At 39.1% G+C, this 12006-nt stretch overlaps 1 protein-coding gene across 1 annotated transcript; it reads right to left on the bottom strand.

Moving 5' to 3' along the window:
* Nucleotides 1-4401: 4401 nt before the first annotated feature.
* Nucleotides 4402-11791, bottom strand: LOC113574452 (pituitary tumor-transforming gene 1 protein-interacting protein). Its single transcript, XM_027005395.2, has 7 exons — nucleotides 11513-11791; nucleotides 11003-11049; nucleotides 10751-10859; nucleotides 8796-8913; nucleotides 7902-7967; nucleotides 7500-7546; nucleotides 4402-4921 (listed from the first exon to the last, which is right to left on the bottom strand). Exons 1-7 carry the CDS (start codon nucleotides 11619-11621, stop codon nucleotides 4872-4874), a joined length of 546 nt encoding a protein of 181 aa, XP_026861196.2. The 5' UTR covers nucleotides 11622-11791; the 3' UTR covers nucleotides 4402-4871.
* Nucleotides 11792-12006: the final 215 nt, after the last annotated feature.

Raw genomic sequence — 12006 nt, 5'->3', positions numbered from 1 at the left:
AGATCGCCTACAAATATGTTTATGTATATTTGGAACAGTACATACAGCTCTCTTAAATGTTCCAGTCCTTTGGGAACTTTGGGAAAAGTCATGGCAGGAGGGCCATCTCTGAAAGTGCTGACAGAGGTGCTCCAAAGGCTCACAGAGAGCTTGGAATAATGGATGTAGTTGGCAGCAGTGCAGCCTGAGAAGAAAGCCAATGAAGGAGCCAGTGCCCCTGACTGCAACTGATAACCCCAAGCACTTGGCCAGCTTCAAACACATTACCAAGTCTGCTACCGGTAGAAGCAAGACTGTGCCAGATCATCTTAGTGGTCAACTTTGCTGTTGTTTTTTAAATACTTTCACATTTTCCTCTATTTTATATTTTGTCACTATATAGCATTAGCCTAGACAGACTGAAGTTTATGGTTTTGAATCAATCAAATAAACATATCTGTAAAACAACTAAATTGCTTTAGAATGCATATGTCATAGGCTGTTTGGACTGTTCCATCTGCCAGCCCCTTTACTTGTATGTAAGTAATGCAAGTTTCAAGTATTGAAGATCAAATAGATTGTGAGTCTCTCTAGGCCACACTAGTGTACAGCAGGCTGTTCTCACTCACTTCTAGGTCTACCATCCCAAATTTTGAAAAGGTTGCCATAAGATGCTCTGTAATTGGCCCTGTTGTTGCTTATGACTGAGATGAGGTTTCCAGGTTGTGTGGGTAATAATCAGATATGACAGGTAGCTCTTCCCCTTGAGTTGCAAATATCCAGCCCAATCAATACACTGCTGTGATCTTTTGGCATAGGCTGTAGCAGCTCTTTCCACTGTGTTCTTTTGTTCTCAAAATAGAAATTGCATATTTCCTCTACATGCTTTATGCCATATTAATATTCTTGGCCCTCAGTCTTGCAGAGATTTTGATAAGCTCCATGATGTCCTTCATGGATACATTTGCATTTCTCCTGTCTAAACAAATTAGGAACAAATCATGCAGTTTACTAGTGTGATCAGTCCCTTGCATAATGAAGCAATTTCTTCTATGGCTGTGTCAACCATCCCTTAGAAATTGAGAAACTAGTTAACTAGTAACTTGTCTCTTTTTGTGGCTAACTTGATCAAACTGGGTTTACACAGAGGCACCAGCAATGTACAGCTTCAACATGACAAGTTAAAGCCCCTTTCTCTGAGCTACCAGTGCATATTTGTTGGCTAAGAGATTTTTAGTACTTGGATTCAATCTCTAACAGTAGCCAAAAATAGCACATAACCCGTCTCCTATATTTTCCCCCTTAGCTCTAGTAAGACACTGGGCAATCCATAACTACTTTCATTGGCCTATATCACTGTCTTTTTATTCGGTGTGCCAAGCACTGTACTGTGGTCAGTGTTTCCTTTAGCCTTCTGATAGCAATTTGCTGTGACTGGTCCTGCATCAACACAGTCTCTTTTCGCAGGAAGTCCTATAGAGGACCTCTGTATGAAGCTAGCTCAGGGACATATTTGTTCATATAATTGATCATTCCCAAAGGCACACTTGTGTTTTTGCATGATAATGGGCTCCTTCAAGTCACAGATGTCACATACCATGTCCAGATCAATACTGATCCAGTGGGCATCAACTACATGGCCAAGGAAGCATATTTATGACTCTCTAAATACAATCTTTTATCTAAATTGGGACCTACTTGATCTATTTTGTTCAGTGCATTTTGTGTGTGATGTGAGCTGTCATGGTTTGCCCATAAGCTATGACTTTGTCCACGGACACCAGACTTTCTAAAGGTACATTCACTTTGCACTAAAATATTTTGGGAGCTATACTGATTCCAAAGGGAAGACATCCAAAACAACAAAGGGCATTAAAATATATTTGCCCCTTCAGCCCTGCAAGAGATATAGGGCTGGAACATCTGATAAAGTAGCAGATTCTTTTTCACGTTGCTGAGAAAGAGTCTTCAGTATAATATATTTTATCAATACATTTGTACATCTCATGGAAAATCATTTTATTGCTAGGTATAAATCACAGAAGAATATATAACTAGCTCTTACTACCTTGAAAAGAAAAATGTGCTTACCTAAACTAAAACCAAACTCTGTGTCATCTTGATGCAGAAAATGAGACACTTCTTCTAAAGGTAATTTAAAAGGAACATTCCTGTGCTAAGCCTGAAAGTGAAGTCATGCATTTGATGGAAGTCTATGGTTGCACCCAAAACCATATACTACTATACTACATGGTATGCCTACGATAGTATGCTTCCAGTGTCTAAAATGTGAACAAGCTATTTTCTCATGCAATAAGTGTACATACTTATAAAATGGCAATGGTGTACATTTGTAGCAAGTCGTTACAAATGTATGTGCTTTTTGATGCAGCTTATAAAACCTTAGCAGTAGTAAAATTGTTAAGGCATTCTCAGTAAAGTGATTGCACTTGATTAGATGGTGAAAACATATGGTGAAAAAAGATTGCTCGTTTAGTGGAACGATTGCTCTTTTAGTATTTGTCTAGCAGCAACCTAAGATATTTAGGGCTCAGTGGTTAAGGTATTTGACAAAGTTGAAGGGTTGCTGGTTCAAGCCCTGCTCATGCCAAGCTGTCACTGTTGGACCCCTGAGCAAGGCCCTTAACCCTCCAGTTGTACTCAGTCATAATTGTAAGTTGCTTTGGATAAAACTGTCAGCTAAATGCCATAAAAAATATGGGTTGTGAATTGTCTTTTAATTTTGGAGCTAAGGAACTCTAAATCTGAATATTTTGTAGAGAATTGTACTTGGGTATTCTAAAAAAAAATTACACATCTGAATTGCACCTAAAAAAGCTTACTTTTGTCTATTCTTTTCAGCCCATTACATATGCATTAACAAATTATGAACCGACCCTTTAACCGAAACTAAAGTCATGTGCTTTTACTGCAGCAGAGTAATGCAGAAGAAGTGGTTTTCCCTCTTTGGAAGCTCTGTTAGTGCAAATGAGGTGTGGTACTTGCATTCCCCAAGTTTCCCCAGTGCTGCATGATTACCAGTTTAGGGCTTAAAGAATAGTTTTAGTAGGATTTTGTCTTAAATATTGCAACATTTTTTAAAAAGGTTTTTTAAAAAAAAAACAAACAAAAAAACAACAACTCAGACAAATTAGTCCTAAATAGTGCTCATTATGGCATTGGCAATATAAAAGGTGCATTTAGAGTAGGATTATAATATAGCTACACATTGTGACTGCAATCTGCAATATAATACAACATACATTGGTGAACCCTTGATGTGACATGGTTAAACCCGATTTAGTTCGGCCAAAAATGATTTACATCTTTTGGATAACCTGAATATTGTGCTTAATCAAACAAGCAAACATTCTTGAATATATGGGGCTATACAGGATCTACACAGTATACATTAAAAATGCATTATGTTAGATGGCTCTTACATAATGCAGCTTTGTGTGATATTAAAGCACAGGCCAATACTTCAATAATAATTATCAAAGAATATAGTGTCTAGCCCCTTTTTGCTTCCCAGTTCTTTAGCAATCATTTGTCTATGCAATACAAATGTTTCAACAGCAGGTTTTATTAACTTGACTAAAGTAAGGTTGTGGATGGTATGCTGTTTTGTTGTTGTTTAATATAAGATTTCTAGTAACTATACCATATAGTTGTTAAACAATGAGCATTTCATACCTAATCTAATCTAACACAACGCACAGAAATCCTTTGTTGTCTCTCTTGCTGACATGAGAAAGCTTTTCAAACTTCCATTTATAATGCTCTGCATCTGAGGGCTTTTCTTGGTGCACCAAAGGAATGTGTTTGATCAGCAATCTCATGACCACACTGGCTGCAACATTGTGCTTATGGCTGGATTAGACCATCAATAAAGTTTATTTGAATTTTTCCAGATGTCATCTTGCAAGATGAGAAGAACTACTCGGTGCAACCAATGATAGTAAATATTTAAATATTTGTCAAAACCTAGTACACCACCATACGCACAAGCAGAGACTGAGAAACATTTTCTGGTATCAATACCTCAAACAGGATCCATTTTCAGTATTAGTGATGCATCAAGTTTAAAAAAAATGGAACTAAAAACAAGAAGTAAAAATAAGAATACAAAAAGTGAATAGCTGCCCTTGCAAAGGTAACTCCAAACGTTCATGTTAAGTCTGCAGGCTCTCATACAGGCAGCTGAAGCCCTAAGCAGTGTTTGGAAGGGTGTTAATATGGAAGAATGTTAATATAGGTGTTTGGGAACAGCTGCATTAAAGATGAAAGCAGCTGTCCATAGGTAAAACAGACACCAGCAGTGTGACAAGAATTTTACCCGAAGACATCAGCACAGGAAAATGCTTAAGTACCTTGGAAAAATGTTTTAGGCTTAGTCAAGTGCTTGAAAACCTCAGCACATGATTTCTTTAAAATGACTTTATTAGGAAACATTTCATAAGATGACATCTTACAGCACAAACAGCTAATCCGGTGAGTGATTTAAAACAATGGTTTCAAGATGTCTAAATTTCACAATCAAATGTAAATTAGGTGTCAGAATACAATAAACATCAGTTCTTCAGAGATTTTCAATGAGTGCAAAAGTGCATTTAACAGAATGAGAGACAGACTATAGAAAGATAGCTCGTATTACATTAGTTCTGAGAAATTGATGAGGCATCATGCATCAAGTCAATTAGACAGATATACAAATCAGTGAAATGCTTGGGATATGATGACATCAACCTTAGGTAACTATCAAACAGCTCTCCCTCACCTAAAGCAGTTGGTTAAAAAAAAATGCTGAAACTTCAACAAGAAAGAACATAGCTAAAGAACTCTGCTCTTGTTCCTGCGTTCTCCAGGAAAGGAACCACCCCCTTTCTGTTTCACTCATTTTCAAACTTGCTGTATGGATGATCCGAGTCAGGAATAAGACCTGCAAATAAGAAAACCAAAATGTAGAATAATGTGACTGCATGTTTGGAGGGTGTGAAGTCATGATCAAATGGTGGATTTGAGAGTCATGAAGGGCAACATATCAGATGAGGGTCTTTGTGTAAATGGCATGGGGAGGAGTGTGTTAACAGTGTTGAGCAGGTGTCTTTGGGCTGTCCTTTTAACTCTGTCTGTGTGTGTGTGTGTGTGTGTGTGTCTGAAAGAGCTCTTCGGTGGACAAAAACATCGACACATCGGCAAGAGCAAAAGGAACAGAAGAGTTCTTCATTCATCATACTGTCACACCGCCTGTACAGATTCACCACTGAACACACACAAACCACAAGACAACATAACTCTCCCCTGCGCATGCCACTAGAGGACACAGATCAGAACACAGACCTACCTAGACTTTGCCCAACTCTATGGGACTGTACTAATTATACTAAACAGAACATCATCCAGCAAAGTACTCAACCGCATACAGCCATTTTCCTCTCAGAAAACACTTTCGCCATCATAACATGCACACATGACTAATAAGACAGATACTCAATACTCTTAATCTCTGAACTAGTCCAGCAAAACAATTGCTCATATAAAACAAAAAACATTGCAACATGCAATTCCCAAATACCAAGGGAGAGTATGACCTCCTCTAGCTTGAACCAATATGTCTATACATATTAAATTATACATGCCTAGATTGCCTCCTTGCAGCAGAATAGCCCCTGCACCAATAGAACAGCCTCTGCCCCAGCACAGTAGTGAAAGTAGTGTCAGCCTGCACAGGCCTTAAAGCTCTCAAAGGCATACTGACTCTCAGGCGTACAAAACAAGAACACAAATACAACTAAACAAGTCAGTCAAACTCCAGTTTATTTATACTGAACTTTTTACAGCTCACATCACAAAGCAGTTTTACAAATGGTTGGGTCCAGATCCCTAATGAACAAGTCAGTGGCAACAGTGCTAAGGAACAGCTCCCTGAGAGGATTAAGAAAGAACACTTAGGAGGACCCAAACTCAAGAGGGAACCCCTACCCCTTGGCCAGAACTAAATTCACTGCGGTAATCTGCAGTGCGGTATATCTCCAGGACTGGGCTTGGAGACCTAGAATCTACAGGACTGACTTAGCCTTGTCCTGCTTCTTCTTCCAAGCAGACAACAATTCACTGAATTCACATTTTGCAAGGTTTAATATTAGAGAGGTTTCTTGTAACCACTAGAAAACAGTAGTCACAATGTGTCCAACACAAATCGACCACAAAAAAAATAAAACAAAAAATAAATAAATAAATAAATCAATGAATTAATCTTCAGTCTCAGACATCAGACAACACACACAGCCATGTAAACATCCACAGGTCATCTTTCTGAGAGCATAACTTCATTTGATCTGTTCCCTTTGTGTAGGCGCTTCAGTAGCTGCTGAAAAATGAAGACCAGCAACATGAACACACCTTTCCCTGACCAGCAGGGTGTGTGCGCACGCAGGACAGCTCCTTGGATTTAGGCAATCTTAGCACTCACTCACAGATCACTCAACACCCCACAGACTCCGGGCTGCATGTGGACCACAGCGGGTGTAAAGCTGCCCTGTTCCCTATTGCACTGCTCATCCCTGACTTCCAGGGCCCCTCTGTTTCTCCCATTCTCCCTCCCTCTCTCAGCGGAGGTCTTCCGTGTCTCCCTAGGAGAGGGTCTCTCAGCTTTGAGATACATTTGCATTTTTCTCCTATCCCCTCTCCTATCCCCTATGGGGGGCAGTCTGGGCCTGCCACCCGGCCTCACTGAATCTATAAATCATCCAGCGCTTTGCCAACACTAATTAGCTCTGATGATTTATCATCAAGAAGAGGCTAGCTGGGTGTGCCATGACCTATTCACCCTGGTGGGATGTGGGTGGGTTTTTCCCCTTATTATGCTGTAAGGGAATCCAGAGATCATCTACAGGAGAATTATCAGTTTCCAGCCTAGATTATAGCAACAGTCACCTTACACAAGCAATATTGGAAAGGAAACGGGTCAATATTAAGATCTAATACTCAGCAGTATACAAGACTACAACAGGAAAACACATTGCTGACTAAGAGTAAGGCACTAGAGTGGCACAGGTCAGCAAAGACATTCATTAAGTATGGTCCAAAGATACCCTTGTTCTATCTTATACACATGAACATGTATACACACCAGTGACTGGTGTTATCACTCCTCATTTATGCTTCCCTTTTCTGAAAAATATACTCAGGAAAGAGTATGGTGTGTGATTGGGGTTACTTTCACTCTGAAAATGTGTAGGTGGAGTTATTGCAACTATAAAAGGTAAACGGGCATTTCATTCATAACAGAGATCCAAGTCAGCAATATACTAGATAAGCCACATACATGTTATCACCACATAATTGAATACCTGTATATTATTTATTTTACAATAATTACTTTATCAAAGGACATCAAACATTAATTTATATTTCTGCTTTACTTCATACATTTAATTAACATACAAAAAATACTTACTAAAATGTATGGAACAAAGCCATAATATAGAACCAAATAATCTAAAAACATAACTCACCATATTTCTTACGGATTTCATCATGTCTTGTCTTCCTTTCTGCCTTCCTGCAGCAAAAAAGAGGTTAAAAAACTTTAATCATCAATCAGCATTACATTCACACAGCAACAGTTCACATAGGCTATAATTTCCCTTCATTTAAGATGAAGGCTGCACTTCCTTCTCCATTCTTTAAGTCTTGTCTTTTCACATGGTTCCAGTTAGCGATGTTATTGTTGGATAAATCTTCTAACCATATTGCAAACCCTATGAATACAAAATGATAGCTTCATCCTTTTTGCTGTTTTGTTACAATTGGTGTGCTGTGGCCTTTGTCTGCACCAGTGTGCAGCCACAGACGGGCTGCAGGGGGCACTGTTTGATGGTTCCAGGTGTTTGGTGTGCATAAGGAGAACCTCTTACCTCTCGTCCGAACGCTGCCTGATCTGCTCTCTCTTCCGAGTATACTCTTCCTCATACAGGTCCTGCCTGCACACACGTACCAACACACACAGGACAACACACATCTGCACAAGTGCACATACACTCAAAAATCCAAGACCTAACTGCTAGATCATTATAAGAACTAATGAAATATAAAAGGGTGCACTCCATTTCGAGCAGACCACATGCTGTTGACTATTATTGATGGTAAATCTGATTGGTCAGCTTAGTCAGTATATCACGAACACAATACAAGTGCAGACACACACCCTTACACAACATCATCTAATTACATGTGTATACTATACCCCAAAAGATTAGAAAAACCTGCATGAGTGTTTTATCACCTTCCAATGTCCTTCACACACAATCTACACACAAATCTGCAATGAGAGACCCCCAATACTCGTGTCTTCAGCTGACAATTGGATATTTAGCACTTCTTAGAAAAACATAGAATTAAGAATTAGTGTTACAATTACTATTAGAATTAGTTCTAATTAACACATGGAAAGGTTTAGAAGGAGCTTCTGCAGATACTACTACTGCAGTGGCTTAATGGAAACAGGCACATGTCAGCGACAGCCATCCCTTCAGCTCCGCCCACACTGATGACTGACAGGACAGACTAGGGCTTAATGACTGACAGCTTGATATTGATGTAATTTTCAAACCCCCCCCCACACACACACGAAAATGAAAGAGTCCTATACAGTTCTAGAGAAGAAGCGTGGTTAGACATGCTAGACATGACTGAATAAGCTAGAAGCCAATTTGACGCCACAAAACAAAAGGGCTGGAGATCAGGAGTCAGGCGGTTGCACACCGCCAGATGCAGACACAGGAGTGCCAGCGTGCGAGACGCTGCATTACCGTGACAAGCGTCTAGAGCGTCCACAACGGTAGCAGCACCAGCAGCAGCACACAGTAACTACCAGCAGCACAACTCCACCCACCACCGCCATGGCAATGATCAGGGCCTCAAAATTCACTGTCACAGGATGAACACAGATTAAAACACACATTACTAACGCATACAAATTTATCACACTGTCGCCAGTTACAAACATTTATTACTGCTTATAATAAAACTGGCCGCTATTTTTTATACAGTCAAGATGAGGTTTAAACAGTGATGGGCTAGAAGATTCAGTGAAAATCATCTATGTAATGGGGGAAAAATACTTGGTGTGTTAATACCTTTCCATAGTTTGTGAGAAATTATATTTATTATTAGGATTAGTGCTGCCACCTGCAGTCTCTTTAGTGAAAATATTTGTACATAGTGTTTACTGGTACATTTATATTCATTTCTGAACAGATGTTTTCCAGATGACCTTGCCATATAACAGATGAGCTGTGATCTGGCCTTTAATATGGCCTGACATTGGTGCAGTCTGTCTTGATGGACAATAGGCTCAATGAGGTATGTAAGCTAAATGGGTTCCATATGAATTATTGATAATTGCTCTACTGCCTGGGGAAAATAGGGAGTATATTTAGACTTTGTTGCAAATAAATGTCTGACTTCAACTGTGTCTTATTGCATTTCAGAAACAGAAGTTTCTCAAATAAAGGCAAAACACAGTCTGCCAAGTTATTCTTGATTCCAATGCAGTACCAGAGCCAAAATAACCTGCATGTTTCCTAAGAACTCTGATTATTTTGCTTTAAAATATGTTCCTTTACATTTCCTTTGTTGAACTGAGAGGCTAAACTAATTTTGATCAGAAGATTGATTTACCGGGCTCTAGAGGGACTCTCAGGTCTCAATTACAAGGGAAATATTTCCTATTATAATTTTAGCTCCGACTTTTATGGCATTTTGTGGTTTTGGATCCTTTTATACTTAATTTACTCTTTTATGCTACTAGAACTTGAGTTGGTCCAAAGCTGAGTGAAGGTTATGACCATCTGAGATCTCAGCATGTTATAAAATGGCAGATCCTGGCCGTTCTTTTTTTCCCCTTTTCCTTTGGCTCCAGTATTTGTGACAAGTGCTATCAGTACCTTCTCTCTTCAGGTGGTCTGACATGGAGTGACATATGAACAATCTTGTCTGCGTGTAAAACGTTATTGTTCAATTTCTAGTTTTTTAGATGTTCCAATTTGACATTTTTCTTCACAAAACTGACAAAATTTGCAAATCTCTAATTCCTGTATTTTCATTGGAATATATGCATCAATACCACATTTTACAGAGTAAAGATGTTTCTGTTGAAGGTAATGCATTTTCATATATTGCTCATGACACCAGTCAGATTAATAGGAGTAAAGATTTGAACTATTCCGAGACCTATTTCCTTTCTGTTCCTCTTCTGATCTTAGCCCAAATGCAGATATAAAACCCAATATAATATGCATTGTGGTCAGCTGATGGAGAACTGAATTTGTTACCAACAGTGATGGATAACTATTGGGCTAAAACCCCTAGCCAGTTATACAACCATAACTCTTCACTGGAGTGTGGCATGGCTCTCTATCACTCCCTACTCTGATGAAGGCCAGAAACAGGTCCTCTCATAAGTGGGAGTCCTAGGCCTGTAGTCTATAGGACTGCAAATTATGCAGCACATCAAGGACAGAATGCGAATATGATGTCTACCAATACCAATCGTCTACCAATGAGAATATGATGTCCCAAAAGCAGACCCCTAACTGCCAGCACATGACACATCCACAGTTTGAATCAGAATGTCTTGGTTGTGAACAGAGTGGCACCACTGGGTAGTGTTTTTATTAGTAGTGCCATGATATTATGTCTAAAGCCATCACTACATTACGGGACTCAAGAGAGGTTGTGTTGTGGAAGTGGATGAGCTACTTACCCCAGCAGACACCCCAACGGGCCTTAGAGAGTTTACACACAGAAGATGGGGGGATGACATAAGACACTGGATAATCCATGCACGTGGCATTGGTCTGACACCACAGACACTATAAAATAAAACACACTAAGCCGTCTGGCAGTAGAATAACAGATTATAAATAATTATAGATGTAAACAGGGCTTACTTTATTTGTTGCTTCTGCACGAAACTGCTATGGTACACAGCATGATTGTCTACTGTATTACTTACCGACACGTTCGTGAGACAAGTCTCACAGCTTGTTTGAGCGGCGCATGCTGCGATAGAAAAGCATAGCTGTGAGTGATAATGAAGCACTATCCACCTACCTATCTAGCTTCATAAGACCACGGTGTTTAACATTGCTTAAAACTTTGCAGGAACTTTTAAACAGTGATCGTATTTCATAAACTTTGAAAGGCACAACTGAGGTGACAGCTCATTAAAAAGCCAAACAAAAACGCCACGAGAAAGTACGTCTGCCGTTGATCGCTAGTTTAGCTAGTTAACCCTGGATATCTATCAATATATTAATAAAATAGCCTACTTTGATTTCACTTCCTACTCTTGTTACGGAACGTTAGCTAACTGTTAGCTAACCTAGCTTGCTGTAAGATACGAAGACTAGACTATATCACCGGAAGCAATAGTTCACGCAAATTAGCCAACTAGTTCATTTTCTGTAGTCAAATTTCCTAGCTAAACATTGTTAACTAGTTTGCTACTTAGTTATTAACTTACGTTTAGGAGGAGTAGGAGTAGAATGAGTTGTGGTTATTGAACCCCGAGTAACGACGACACAGATCACCAGAATAATAAACATCGACTCAATTTTGTTAAGGTTTTCCATGGTGACACTCGTTAACTCCCAATGCACCTAGCACAGAAGGTTCCGTTGAAAGATGGGCTGAATATACTTCAATTACGTTAGCTAGCTAGAAATGTAACTAGTTTTAAGTTATTAACTAGCTAGCTAAGTTAGTTTACCAGCTGGACACTGCCACAAAAACGCAAGTGAAATAATCAACATGGCCGACATAAGCGTCATAAAAAGAATATATTTTCAAAATAAAAGTGTTGCAGTTTGTGTTAGTGGAAGCTAAATAAACCGCATCGTGGATTAGTCGCCTTTATTTGTAACTGCAAAAATGTTTTCATTTTCATGGAATCAGATTAATATAGAACAGTTAAAGTTGTATATCTACGTCACACTCAGGCCTTCATTTTGTAATCAT

This window comes from Electrophorus electricus, chromosome 5, assembly GCF_013358815.1.
Source record: "Electrophorus electricus isolate fEleEle1 chromosome 5, fEleEle1.pri, whole genome shotgun sequence".
NCBI classification, from domain to species: Eukaryota; Metazoa; Chordata; class Actinopteri; order Gymnotiformes; family Gymnotidae; genus Electrophorus; species Electrophorus electricus.
This window is presented reverse-complemented; position numbering and strand designations above follow the sequence as displayed.

What these genes read in the sequence shown, in the direction of transcription:
- LOC113574452 (XM_027005395.2), bottom strand. Translation starts at nt 11,621, where the DNA reads ATGGAAAACCTTAACAAAATTGAGTCGATGTTTATTATTCTGGTGATC. An exon ending in CCGTTGGGGTGTCTGCTGGG is followed by an intron (nt 8,914 to 10,750) that starts GTAAGTAGCTCA and finishes ATCCTGTGACAG; the next exon opens with TGAATTTTGAGGCCCTGATC. An exon ending in TGAAATCCGTAAGAAATATG is followed by an intron (nt 4,922 to 7,499) that starts GTGAGTTATGTT and finishes TCTTATTTGCAG; the next exon opens with GTCTTATTCCTGACTCGGAT.